The 14,261-nt window shown below is 48.6% G+C and overlaps 1 protein-coding gene across 3 annotated transcripts in view; it reads right to left on the bottom strand.

The window, feature by feature from the left end:
- DPYSL2 (dihydropyrimidinase like 2) overlaps positions 1–14,261 on the bottom strand; it is a 124,156-nt gene that overhangs the window by 53,555 nt on the left and 56,340 nt on the right. For all 3 annotated transcript variants that reach the window (XM_024560893.4, XM_024560894.4, XM_045195691.3), the window contains exons 2-3: positions 14,044–14,132; positions 12,193–12,377 (exon numbers count right to left, since the gene is read on the bottom strand). In XM_024560893.4, the coding sequence (XP_024416661.1) occupies positions 12,193–12,377; positions 14,044–14,132 (274 nt within the window). The remainder of the gene's footprint in view (positions 1–12,192; positions 12,378–14,043; positions 14,133–14,261) is intronic.

Genomic DNA, 14,261 nt, shown 5'->3' with positions numbered 1-14,261 from the left:
ATGAAGCCCTGCCATTTAATGAAAATCCACACGTCACCACAAAGGGGGATGATAACACCTTCTTCCGCTGTTCCCTGGAAAGTAAGCTTTTTCTTAGAGATGAACGTTGCAGCAGAAAGCTCTCTGCATCCCCAGCACTCACTGACGGTATGTGCTACAGATGCAGCACTAGCAGAGATATAAACAGGCACCATGGGTAAAAGGGCTCAGAAGTAGCCGCAGTCTCGCCCCCCAGCTCATATCATGTCCTGAGCTTGCCATCAGGTGTCAGGCTGCCATGCAACCATCTGTAACAAAGATCTCGGTGTTAAAGCTTGGTGCTGCTCTTCGAGCCAACCATTATTTAAAAGTACCTTTTTCTATACCATAAAAGGAGAAATGATCAGCTATCTTGAATCTCCCACTAAACAAGATACAAAATCTTGCTCTTCAACAAACAGCCAAATGCTTTTAACAAGAAAAGAAATTCAGGTGAGGATATGCCTCCGTAACAGCAAAAAATAAAAATAAAAATTCAGAGCTGACCATTTTCATTGTTTCTTGATGAAAGAAGAGTAAGAAAAAAAGGTGTGCCCTGAAACAAGAGGGTTGGTGAAATCAATGACACAAAATACATTTATCCTCCAAATATCCAGTGTCTGGGTGTCATGATAAAAAGTTTTGACCGTCAGGAAGAAAACTTGGCTGAAGGGCCCAACCCTCCCACCCCACATAGGTAACCTGTCCTACCCACCATCTCCCTGAATCCTTACAGCAACCTTATTAGGCCAGAAAGGCTGACCCAAACCCTCCTGACAAGTGACAAAACCAAGACAGACATGGGGCACCGTGTCTGAGCGAAGGAGCAGCAGAATGGAGACCAGAACTAAGGTCTCCCGATTCCCAGCTCCATGAAGATGTGTCGTCAACAAGTTTAGGCCTCAAATTCTTTCCGTTACACCTCATGCTCCCCCTTGGATTATCTCCATCAGGGGAAAAACAGTGTATAGAACAGACCCAACTCTAAGAAACTGTTTATTTTTCCTCCCTGTCCCTGTGCCTCCTCAAAAATGCCATCTGCCTGAGGTGTTCCCCTACCAGACACGGAGCCTAATGAACCCTGATGAAAGACGAGACCCAGGCATAAAGGCCTTTGAAGCCACTTGCATGACAGAGCTCGCCACAATCTGGCCCTGCATGGAAAAGGGCTCCCGGGCCTTCCGGAAGAGAGATTAAGTTCAGTTGATGAACACATGACATCAGTTACTCCTCTTGATTACTCTCCAAACGCCCAGGGGAGGCAGGGGACTCGAGGTCATCAGTAGAGGGCTTCTGCTGGGAGACCAGAGATGCTCAACACATTGTGGTCTCCATGAGCACTTTCCCCCACTGGGCACAGACTCCTGCTTAGCAAAAGGTCTGCTCTCTGACCACTGTCTTCCTTTATCTTACAGAAAACAAATCTTTTATATTAAAAGTTGGCTCAAAGGGCAGGGTAAAGCTTGAACACCAAAATCTTTCTGTGTCTGGGGCATGCACCTAAGCCTACCACTTGATCGCAAATTCCAGGTGGGGGCTGTACCTGGCATAACTGTGAAGCACCTGGCACGATGCAAGGCACACTGCAGCATTCACAAGCACACTGTTTAATTAACAAGCAAACAGGGCTCCTTTGTCCTATGATCTGCGCTTGCTGTCGGCCCAGAGCTTGGATCAGAATTCCAGGCCTAACTCTTAGAGCTCTGCAGCTTTAGGCAAGTCACCTGGCTTCTCCAAGCTTCCCATTTCCTCACACATGGCACAAGGAGAAGCCCACCTATCTTCAGGAGTGACACAGGATTAGATGCAGTGTGTACAAGGCTTAGGCGGCTCACAGATCCTCAATAAACAGCATCAATTTCCTGCTCCCTTAAATGACCTTTCATCTGACCACCTAGGTGCAGAGGGAGTCATGCAGATCCCTGCTATGATTTCTTGCAGGTCAGTGGAGAGGTCCAGGGAGCAGCCACTATGCCACTGCCATTCTGAGCTTGTAAGCGGACAAGCGAATTCAGCACAAGCCCAAGATGAAGAATGCTGCATAACTGGGCTTACCTGGGACAGCCCCAGTGTGCCAGCAAAAGTAGGAGTACCCATTTTACTCTCAAAACGTGACCTGGACAGGAACTTAAATGCCCATCCTACTTACGGGGTTGAACCCCTTGTCTAATGGTATAAAATGGCACTTTAAACCACTGATACTGGGCCCAAGCTGTGACACTCAGGTTTCACTTAAAACTCTGAAGCAAAAGTTGCATTTCCTCCAAAATAGTAAGTCCACCCCCTCCCCTGGGTTCAGAGTGGCCCCCCAATATCTGTCAACCCCAAGGGCATAGTTTTCTAACTCAACTGTCTCCTTGCCTTGACCATCTCCTTGCCTTAAGGATGGATATGCTACGCCTGCGTCTTCACACCCTCCCTCCACCCTTCTGTGTAGCTACTACACCAGAGCACAACTAGAGGAATAACAACAACTGCGGCTGAATGCAAGAGCAGGGGATGCACACGACAAAGTACAAGCAGCTCTGTGTCCCTGCCAAACTGGCAAGAACGCATCAGGGGCCAGGCCTTTCCCCTCCAAGGGGTCCCACGCAGACACGGAAAAGGAACTCACCCTGGCCAGAGGAAAGAAGCCCTCATCCCACATTCTGCCAACACTCTCCCCACAGCTTCTGAGTGCTGGGCCCTGTAGGACTGAATGCTTCCCAGCTGACATACCCTCAGGAAAGAATTTGTCACCAGTGCTGCCAGAGAAATGAGCCCCCGGCCATGCAGGGGAAACGTTGGGGCAGGCTCCTGGAGGAATGCAATTGTCTTTGAAGAGACCACAGTGAATCCACTGGGAGAACCAGAGGGGCTGGGCCCTTGAAGGCACACCAATGACCAATTATAAAGTTGGTCTCATTTGAATTCATTTTCTGGCTGAAAACTCAAATCTAGAACAAGTTATTAACTTGATGAGCTGTTTCCTGGTGATACCACTTTGCATCTGCAGGACTGGGTATACAGTCGAGAAATTTAGGCCTCAAATTCTCCAGTGATTATTTGGAGGGGAAAAAGTGAAAAGTAAAATTTTTATTTTTGTGTGTAACAACCTTCTTATACAGAGCTGCTTTTCCTGCTGAGTTCAAACCAGAAACGCCACTATGTGGACTTGAAGATGAAGCACACCTTGAATTCTCTTCCTGACCTCGCCACGTGGCAACAACGGCAGATAAGCTGTCGGGATCAGCCTGTGACTGTACCCTTGGATCAGAAGATGGATGAATAGACAGACAGATAGATATTAGTTTAGATAGACATAGGTTTGGCTATATAACTGAGTAGGTTAGATAGCTAAATATACAGATGAGATAAGATAGATGATAAATTGGATATAGATAATAGATCGGATAATAATTGAGACAGACAGATACATAGATAGAGTCACACAAGTACCAGAAGAGTCACAATAATTATTCTTAAACAGTATGTTACGAACAAGCTCACTTACTCTTCACGAACCCTAAGAAATAGGAATCTATTGTCTTCATTTTATAATGTGGAACTAGCCATCTAGAAATATATTAGATGGTCACGCTTGGACAAAAAGTACTGAAAGAGAAAAAGTTAGAAAGAGAAAGTAAACATACATCTTCTGAGCCTTGGACTGCTCCTCGGCCATGGTGTTACTTGCAATCTCACCCTCTGAAGTGTGGCCAGTGACTTTCCCCCAGCTGGGACAGAGGCCGGACAGAAGATCCAAGGGCTGCCCGAAGAGCCTACGATTCTGTGTGATTACCAGGCTCTTTTGATTTTCCCTCACAGGCTCCCCACAAGGAAGGGCTCCAGTTCTGACCTATCATTAGCGGAGATTAGGTCATAAACACTGTCCTTCAACCTAAAGGCCCATGGGTTCTCTCAGGGAAGCCAGCACAGCAGGTGGCCCACAGGGCAGGGAGGCACCTCCACCCCAGCTGCACCCCCATCCCAGCTGCACCCCAACCCCAGCTGCACCAGGCCCCCTCTCACCCTCTTCCTGCTCACCACCGCTCATCCCACTAACTCCAAGTCCTAACCAAGGTGCACTCTAGCCAAGTAAAACCTCAGAACACCAAAAACAGTAACTGAGGGAGGAGCCTCTTTTCTATGGCATTAGCTCTACCCACCCTGCCTCATAGCTTGTTGAGGGCACCTGGCCGCAGAACCCACCCACTCAGGTCAGGACTGGGTAATCAGTCCCCTTCCCTTCAGAAAGAGGACCGGACATAACAGGGGCTAGAGGGCATTTTAGGAAACTTTGGCAGACATCCACTCAGCTTCAGCAGAAGTCCACCTGGGTGAACAAGCGCCTAGACCCATGGCTTGTAACCCTGGCTGTCCCCTACAGTGGTCCCCAACCTTTTTAGCACCAGAGACCAGTTTCATGGAGGATAATTTTTTCATGAGCTGGGGGTAGAGAGGGGCTTCAGGATGATTCAAGCACATTACAGTCAAGCTCACCTCATGCTGTGCGGCCCAATTCCTAACAGGCCCAGACTGGACCAGTCCATGGCCTGAAAGTTGGCGACCCCTACCCAAGAAGCTTACAGCTACCAGAGCCTAGGCCCACCCTGAACAATGAAGTCAAAAGCTCTGGTCTCTGTGTTTTATGAAAACTCCCCCAGGGATTCTAGTGTGCACTTGAGGTTTGTAACTACTGCCCTGGCTCATTGCAAAATCCCTTCTACCAGAGTCGGCCTCGGCCATAGAGACCCAGCCCCCCGCAGCACCCTCTCTGTCATTAGGGGAACATGTAGTCACATTCAAAGAAAGCTGCCTCCCAAATGGGTTAACCAGAAGGAACTCTAATTTCTACTCACTGTAATATCCCTGTATCATTACCATGGCAGTTAAGACGGACTAAAAGCAAGGAATTTGGGTTAATGGCTTCACCCAACAGCAGCAGCAAGCCAGAGGCAGAGCCCTCAAAACCCAAAGAAATAAATAATCATTTTCCTGGGAAGAAACGGGGAGATCGGCTCAAAGAGGCAGAAAGAGAAGAAGTGAAGAGAGCTTCAAACAGAAGGGGTGGAAAATGCAAGTGGCTTCGCCAACAACTCCCAAGACAGTCATTTTCCTTGGAAAATGCGTAACCATTGATTTTTTAAAGAAAGACTATTCAGCTATTATGGGCTCTCATGAAAAGCAAAGCAAACCCAGGCAGGGGAAGTGAAAAGAGTGCTCTGTCCTGGTTCCTGTCTTGGACAGAAGGAGGTATGTTAAACAAAACCACTGAACAGTTACAGTGTGGTTGTGAGGAGTTTTCTTAAGTGACTACGTGGGTGAGCTCCTCCTTACTAAACACCCTTTTCCTACCGCTCAATCAACCCAACCCGGAGTCAGGCAGGGCCCCTGCTTGGAGGGAAGGGAAGCAATGGGGGCAAGCAGGGAGGGGATGGAGGCTTCCTGGCAGTGCTACCCCAAGCCCTAGGATTCCCAGGAAGGGCTTCCAGACAACAGGACAGGGAGAGAGGGAGCAATGCTCCAGACTTGCTGCAGTCCATAGTGCAGCCAGAGCAGCTCTGCCTTCATCAGTCTTATCTGCCAGGTAGAGGGGCCCCATGATTTCACATGAAAGGGTGGCTCCAGAAAAACGGCGTTAAAGCCATCAAAAGTAGGAGGAGCAACAGGGATGAGGTCCGGTGCTGCTTCTCAGGCAGCCAGCGTAGGTGGCTTCCACATGCTCAGGAAGCCTATAAACATAGAAATCCAGAAGTCTCTGCCCACATCACTCAGCCGGGACCCAGACTGTGAGCGTCCTTGGATGTTTGTGTGCCATGCTGGCTCTTATGTAGCCACGCGGACCCGAACCCATGGGATGCTGACCACTGAAAGCCCATCCCTCACATCTGAAGACTTTGTGGAGCCCCACGATTCCCCTTCCCTCACAGCCTCTCCTGGCTCCAGCTATCATTCTGGGCAACAGGACTGGCAGGAAGGTCCCAATAGTCCGCACATCCTGCTTACTGGAAAGTCAGAGGATGGTCTCTGGGTGCATGCTGGTACCCCAGCCTCTGGGCCCACCCCTCAGGGCTGAGTCAGAACTGGAGAAGGGGGCATACAGACACCATCTGCAGAGAGGACGGCCCACCCCTCAAGGGCTAGGTGGTTCTCGGCACTACCAGCTCTCTCTCACGGCCAGAAGCCAGGCAAGAAACGCTGGGGAGATTACGGTAACTGCTACAATGTCCGTGACACAGGTAGAGCCTAGTGACCCAAACAGTACTGTTCCTCCTCTGGAAGGGCCTAGCAGACCTTAAATGCTACCGGCTAGGAGGCTGGTGTGTAGAACCCAAGCCAGCAGCCTGCATCCTGAGAAAAGCACTTAGTACACGTGCATGCTGGGCCTCCAGAACAGCTGTGCTATTTCTCCAGACACATCATTTTTTCACTTTCTTCCTGCATTCTGCTTGGCACCAGGTGTTGGGTGATCAGCCCAAAATGTCCCAGGGAGTGGACAGATTCTCCCAGGCCAGCCACTTGTGGTTGCGATTTGGACAGAAACACCTAAGCGGCCCCGTCGTCCCACGGTGTCTCCTCGCCCGTATCAGGCCCTCCTGTCCTCAGCCTTTGTGTGGCCCCACCCACATGGAGCCCTAGGAGAGGGCTCAGGAGGAGGAGACAGAGAGCCAGCACCAACAACCATCGGATAGCATGGCTTTCTAATCGCCAGGCCACGGGTAAATTTTGTGGCGACAACTCTGGTCCTGGACTTTGAAACTGTAGTCTGATGTGGTCGGGCTATTTTGTAAACATTTTCTAACCCGAGTCAAATGAATGATGCAAAGGGAATAATCAAAGTATCAATTACAGACACATTCATATTATAGTGTGTGTGTGTTCACACATGTGTACTCATCAGAAGCAGGGAGCAAACCCAAATGCCACGTGGATGAAAAATGACAAGAAGTGGCTGTACCACAGGGACATGGAGCCACGTCTCTCAGGGTAGCCCAGCCAGCAGGGCATGGGACACCACCTCGCCTGGGCTCAGGCTGCCTGCCTCTAGGCAAAGTTCTCCAGAGAAGCTGGGATAAGCCCCAAGGGTCTGAGGAATGACCACCGAGTCTGCCCCTGTGCTCAGGGCCACTCTCAAATGGATCTGACCCTGTGCACTCAGCGTGAGAGCTGCTATCCCCACCACCTTCAAAGAGAATCCAGATGGAGGGAGCAGTCCCATCCACAACCTCAAGCTGATGCTTGGGCTCTGGGCTTTCCCCTCCTGCCTCTATCCCCCAGCTGCTGCAACAGAACTGCTCCCTGCAGGGACAGGGGTGGGGTGGGCAGGTGGGGGCAGCAGAAATGAGGCTACTGGTGAAGAGACAGCAAACACAATTAACACGAGACTGTACACCCTCCTCCAGTCCCAGGAGTCTCAGTCGTCTGGCATTAGTGAGATGAAGCAGAAAACCAAGTCCTTGTTAGTGTATGCATCCATCCATCCAACAGCAGGCAGTAATGGGGACACTCAGGAGTGGCATGGCTGGGTGGGAGGGGAATATTGAAACCAAAGAGACAGAGGAGACTTGAGCAAACTAACACCGGAAGAATGTCTTAAGGGCCATGGGATAAAAGCCCAATGTTTGCCAAGGTGCCAAGAAGTTAACAGTAGATTTCAGTGAAAGGGGCTGAGCAGGGGCTTAGGGACAGAGGTGACACCCAGACTGGGCAGAGGAAAGAAGGGAAGGGCATGCCTGACCAAGGTGACAGCGTGAGTACAGGCTGAGCAGCAGGACTGGGCCACGTGACGGAGGGCTCTGCACTGGGCTGCCTTCTCTGAGCAAGAGGAGCCACGGGGGTCAGGGATCTCCAAGAACAGACAGACACACTCAAAGCTGCACCCAAGAGAGAGCCCACGCAGCAGAGGCTGGATATGGGGGCACTGGTGAGACTCCTCAGAAGATGAGAAGACAGAAGTCTGAGTCAGGGGCAGTAAGGAAAGGGTGCAGGAGAGAACACAGAGACAAACTGATCCAATTCAGCACAGGGTGACTCTGTGGGATCAAGCTGGCAAGACAATGCTGCTTCTCTGGTGCTGGGCGCCAGAGAGAGGCAGGAGTGTGGGAAGAATGGCGAGTTGGATTGGGGAGGGCTGCAGGAGGGCCTGAGGCACACCCAGGAACCACACCCAGTGAGGAAATGACTGAGTCCAGAGGTCAGGAGGAACAAGGACCCTTTCCAGAGTGGCAGCAGCAATCTGTCCTCATCTTCTCTGGGTTCAAGTCCCATCCTGATCCCTGCTGGGTCACACCCAGGGGGAGAAGAAGCCCCCTCAGTGTGCTGTGCCTGGGGTTCCACATCCTCTGAGGGAAAGCCTTGAATTCGGGTTAGCAGAAATGACAGACATTCTCATCTCTGGGCTGGGGCTCCCGTTCCTTGGAGATCTAGGATCCACAGAGCTGGTGTGGACCCCCAAGGTCCATACTTTCAAACAATCACCAGATTCAAATGCAAAATTGCAGGTCCCACCAGCAGATTCTCTCTACTTTGACAGGTTGGGTGGGGCCCAGGAAGCTGAATGTTTCTGGATACACCCAGGTGACCCCGGGTACTGCCTGCTGATTGTGCTCAGAGAAGCCCTGCTCCCAGCAAACGTTCAGGTCAGACCCTCCTGCAGCTGGAGTCTCTTTTCTCTGGCTCTGTAGAGATCCAGTGGTGGGGGGTTGCCTCTGCAGAGATGAGAGGTTGCTGGTACCTCAGGTGATACGAGTAACACGAAGGGCCACATCTGAGTGCTTATTACTACGGCCGGTGCTGCTCTGATGCCTCCCCATCACTACTTGAAACGACTTCCCCCATCTTGCAGTTGAGGTGATTGAGGGGTAAAGTCAAGTCATCCAGCTACTGGTGGTGGAGCCACAGAGGCAGTGTACCACACCTGCCACCTGCACTGAAGCGCAGGGTACCTGCTGGCAAGTTGTGCCCTTCCCTCTGGCTTCAGTCTTCCCCTCAAAATGAAGAGAGCCGTTCCCATCTACTTCCTAGAGACTCTGGGGTCTTAACAACAATGATCACAACACTGCTAGGAAGCCAGCAGAGGTTTCCCCAACCGGCACCCCTGTCACCTCAGGACCCTTCAGCCAGGCTGGATGCTGCCTGCAGGGCTCATCTGGAGGCTGTGCCCACCCATCACTGGATGGAAAGAGCAGAGGGTGTTCCTTCCACCCATGCTGAGTGCCTCACACAAAGATCTCATATGCAAGTTTCAATGGAAGGCTCTGTCTGTTTAACGGCAATAATATTATTTTCTGCTGCTGGCGTATCACCTCCACTTTTAAACTGGGAACTTTCAGCTGCATTTTCCTCTGCAGACAGTGTCATTTCAGACAGAAATGAAACTTACAGGTCCTATGACCTGAGAAACACATAGCAGGGGGCAGGTGAAGACTCACCTGTAGAACAGGCGACACGGCTTGGAGAAACCCAGAAAGACGGAAGGAGGTGCAGGCTTTGTTACACCAATTCACTTCAATGGCTTGTTTCTGCAAGTTTGCACCTGTGGCCTCAGTACTCATTATAAGAAGCTCCAATTTCATCGAAGGAGCAGACAGAACAGACTGTAGATACCAATGAAGTCACCTGAAGCTAGCTCTTCCTCTTTGCAATGCTCCCTCTCTAAAAAGCGTGCCCGGGCCACACACTCACTTGAAGCAATGCACAAAGTATGACCAGCCAGCTGAGAAAAATCCTGATTTCCTCATCTGCCATTATTACCACTTAGCTCCTGAGGGAAGGGCAGATTAGTGGGAATTCTATAGAGGTCAGTAACCATGGCAGGGGTCATTTGTAAGAGCGGTTAACATTTTTCTCTGGCTGTAAAAGCAGTGAAGTTTGGGATGACCACTTGGACCACGTCCCTGCTACTCCTGATGACTTTTATTATGTCGAGTTTGCTCATTCAGTCCCCCTACTCTTCAGCCCAACTGACTGCATGCAATCATATTCAGCCTGACTGAGCAGGGCAGGCAGCCTGACTTTTCTCTTCCCCTTCATTCCCATCTACCATTAGGCCATCTGCTGACTATTTCGGTCCCTGGGCCAGGTGCTGGACTTGTGGGGATGTCCCTTGTCCCTGCACAGAAGGAACCACCTGGAATGAAGGAAAAGAAGAGCACAGCCACTGAAAGAAGGCCAAAAAGAAAGTCGGGGCATCGGCAAGGAGGGATGTGCCCACCTGGCGAAGATGGAGGGGAGGGGAAGGGAAGGCACAAAAGGAACAAGAAGCAGGAGGGAGGTATGGGTCAAGTGTGAAGAGAGCAGAAGCATATTCCAGAACAACAGAGAGGAGAACAGACTGAGGGGTCTTTCACATGCGTCTGAGAAAAAACAGGGCCTTTCTGTACCCGTTGAACAGAATGCATTTTATTAGAGGCGAACAAACTGTCTCTGAGCTCAGTGACTTGTCAAATATGGGAGCAGGAAAGGACATGCAGGGTCATCTAGTGCAAATCCTCCATTGTGCCAATAAGCAGCTGAAGCCCAAAGAACTGAGGTGACTTGCCAAGGTCACACAGCAAGTTGGTGATGGAGAGAGATCAGGATGGCCGGTTCCTGGCTGGGGACATTTCTGCCAGGGAGGCTCCGGCCCAGCAACTCCCCCCACGGCAGACCTCGCTGACCACTCACTCAGGAAACATCACCTGTGGCTTATGAACACTCCGTGACCAACGCAGGGGCCTACAGGGTCCCCATCTGAATTTCACACCAGAGGCAGACCAGAACCTTGACTCGACCTTGCAGGTTGACACTCAGTGCTGTTCAAGTGTGGCTCCCCAGTTGGCTCAGAGGAGGGACAGAAATGTGCAGGGGTGCCAAGTGCATCCTTACAGACGGTGCCAACCAAACAGCGGGCTTTCCCACTAGGCCAGAGCCCCAAGACGTGAGTGGCACCCCCTTGAGAACTCCCCTACAAGGTTAGAAAGTGATGTGTGCAGCAAGAAAGAAATACTAAGGCTTCAACATGGAAGCTCTTTAGGGGCAGGGATGAGAAAGCTGAAACAGGACAGCGGTCCCTGATCCTTCAGACACGTGAAAGACTGGGGCTGAGACAACATGCACGCGGACGTGGATATGGGATTCAAAGTGGAGGGGAGCTCAGGCTAGGCGGGGAAGGCAGGGCAACGTTTTTTCTAAGTGGGGGGATGGAAAGAGACCCTGTAGTCACAGGTAAAGAGACCATCATTCTGAAAAGTAACCGGTGAAGACAGGTTTCCCTAAAGCATAAATAGCTAAGTTCTTTTGACTTTGACCCCTTTCTGAACTGAACTGTTAGCTTTTAAGACAGATTGTATGTTCATTTTCACTCTTGGATAAAATCTTTTTCTTTTTAAATATGTGCCAGCCAGGCCACTGTGCAGCTTGCCTACCTCCTCAAAAATACAATGCTATTTGTCAAAGGGACAATCAGTAGACACGCTGGAAACTGACCATTCACAAGCGGTCTCCTAATGTGTGCTATGACCTTAGGAAATATACTTTAGATTTGGTGGAATGAAAAGCATAAATCCTTCAAAGAAAAATATGAAGAGCAACTGGCTGTTGGTGGGAGCAACTTCATCTAAACAACGATCAATATTATCTATGGGTCCTTCTCCAAGCCAGACCGACCAATTCCATTTATGTCAAATTCAGGCCAGGAAGAATTGCCCCCATTTGATTTTCTTATCAGTGGAATAGAGATCCCCAGTTCAACATCTGCTGCACCCCATCCTCTTTCTGAGAAGATGCGCCTTCAGGAGTTCTTGAGAAATCAGAATCAAATACTTAGGAGCAAAAAAGCTCAAGATTAATAGCTTTGAAGATTACTCTAAATGCTGTGTTTGCCAAGTGACCACAATCAAATCCCATTTTTTGAGTTAACTTTTGTCTAAAAGTTCTCAAGCAGAGAAAGCCAGAAGCCACTCCTTTTATCCTGCCACAGTTCTCTGGGTCCATATTCTCAAGTTCCACTGCAGAAGTCAGAGCTGGTGAACACTCTATGCAAGTGAGAAGACAAGACAACCGCCTGGTCCTCCCACCCCCTGCTCTCTCAGGCAACAGATCAATCCACTGCTCAGTTCAGCAGCTTCTAGAAGGAAAGAGTCAAACAACACAGACTCATTTCCCATGATGAAGATTCCCAAGTGCTAAGGTCATTATTTTAAGCTGTCTTACTGATCATGGTGGTTCCACCAGCTAGGGCTGCTTTGGTGCCTTGAAAGAAGTCATCAGCCGAAGTCATTCCCTGCTCAGGCATCTGGAATCGGGTATGGACGTCAATCCCACCAGGAATCACCATCCTGGAATGGGCCTCGATGGTCTTCACACCTCCTGGCACAATCAGGTTTTCTCCTATTTGCCTAAACGAAGGGAGAGGATATGACAATGGTAGTCAATGAAATGTCCTCGAATTGAATGAAATCTGAAAGACACGTCCACCAGGCCATAACCTATCCTTCCCTACGTTCCCTAGACTTTTCCAGTTACTGTAAATATTCATAATATATGTACACTCCCCACTCCATTACCCCTAACTAAGAGGCAACAAGGCACTTACTAGAAAATAAGTCAAATAAGGCCTCAGAGGCCCAATCAAAACCCCTAAGATCAAATGATAACAAGGCCCCAAGAAATTTACATAAAATGCCACTACACTTTCTCTGTAAACACACAGTTGAGATAATTATCCTATAGCAATTTCCTCCAGACCTGGTTGTACTTTACAAACATGCACTCTTCATCAGATCCTTTGTCATATAGAGAAAATAGGGGGGAAGGAAAAAATAAATAAAAGTGAACACTATGATTAAAATGATTCAAAAATTTGGAAGCATATCATTAGCAACTCAGATATAGGCAGAAAATTAATAGTCATTATGCTGACAGACATGGATTCATTTCCAATTTTAATTGTTTTAATCTCTGCTACATCTTTCTACCAGTTTTTTTTTTTTTTAAAAGGGAAAAGTAATCAAGGAGAAGTTGATAAAGTTCAAAAACAAATCAGTGACAACTAAATAAAGCACCCAGGCCTGATCACTTCTAGGCCAGTGTCCTTTGCTAGACCAGACCATGCTGCCTTCTAACTGGGGGAAAATGGGACAAGCAAGTCATGGTATGTGAGCGCCTGGAAAGAGACTGTCATAAGCAAACACACATGGAGAAAACATTAAGTGTGGAAATGGTAAGACCTATTTTAGGTTCATAAATCAGGGTGTGAGTTTCCAAGCAACAGACACATCCACTGCAGTTTTCCACTCCTCAGGACCGGTTTGCTGCAGCACTTGATGAATGCTGCTTATTCAAAAGATGTCATTTACAGCGGTGTTTGTCTTTAAACAGATGTGCTATTCCTCTGGAGCCCTCTGAGCAGTCCCAGTTGGAAGGGCACGAGGATCCTGGCACGTACTCAGCTCACTTAACCCTCCAGAATCCAAAAAGACCTACTGCAGTAACTGCTCTGTTGTTAGTGATACAATACACAATGAACACAAGGGCCATCTTACTGGTGTTTGTTGGTGCTTAGAGAGCAAAACCTGAAATTCCTTCAGATGAGGCAGTAATTTGTCTGTTACTTGGTAATTAATTTGTTGTCCTTTGGCCCCAGCCACTTAAGATTCTTGATTGAGAAAGCAGATGTGCTATCTTAACGGAAGAGGATATAATTCACATTTGTGTCCTTCATTTGGGCAAGCCATGGAAACAACGACATTCTAGGAAAACCTTTAATCTACTCAATAGATCCTTAAGCATTTGAGCCGGCAACAAGAAGATATTGTGTCACCTGGGTTAAAAACAGTAAATTACATAATGTGTAAGGAAATGAATGTGCATTTAATTGTGGCTTTGAATTCTCTAAATCTGAGTTTTCAAATTCACTAATTACTACCAATGAAAATGGGCTTAAACAGATACTAAGTCACTCTTTGAAGTCACTAAAGCTTAGTACTATGTGTATGAATTGTAGGAAATGCTTGGGGACACTGGAAAGTTCATGAATTCTTCTATATAATGAGTTACACTTACTTGATCAACCCGTCTTCCATGTATATATCTGCATAGAATGACTGGTCATCATTAACGATTTTACCTCCTTTGATCAGAAGACGATCACTCTGAAACAAAAATGTAATACAGTCACCATGCATTCTTGATCCATGAGGAACTCTGGTGCTAAGACAAATGAGCTAAGACACATTTTCACTATTCCAGTGATGCTCAAAATCAGCCAATTTTGGAAAGGT

The sequence above is a fragment of the Desmodus rotundus genome, chromosome 9 (genome assembly GCF_022682495.2).
Source record: "Desmodus rotundus isolate HL8 chromosome 9, HLdesRot8A.1, whole genome shotgun sequence".
Classification (NCBI taxonomy): domain Eukaryota; kingdom Metazoa; phylum Chordata; class Mammalia; order Chiroptera; family Phyllostomidae; genus Desmodus; species Desmodus rotundus.
The sequence above is the reverse complement of the archived record's forward strand: the minus strand, read 5'-3'. Positions and strand labels throughout refer to the sequence as shown.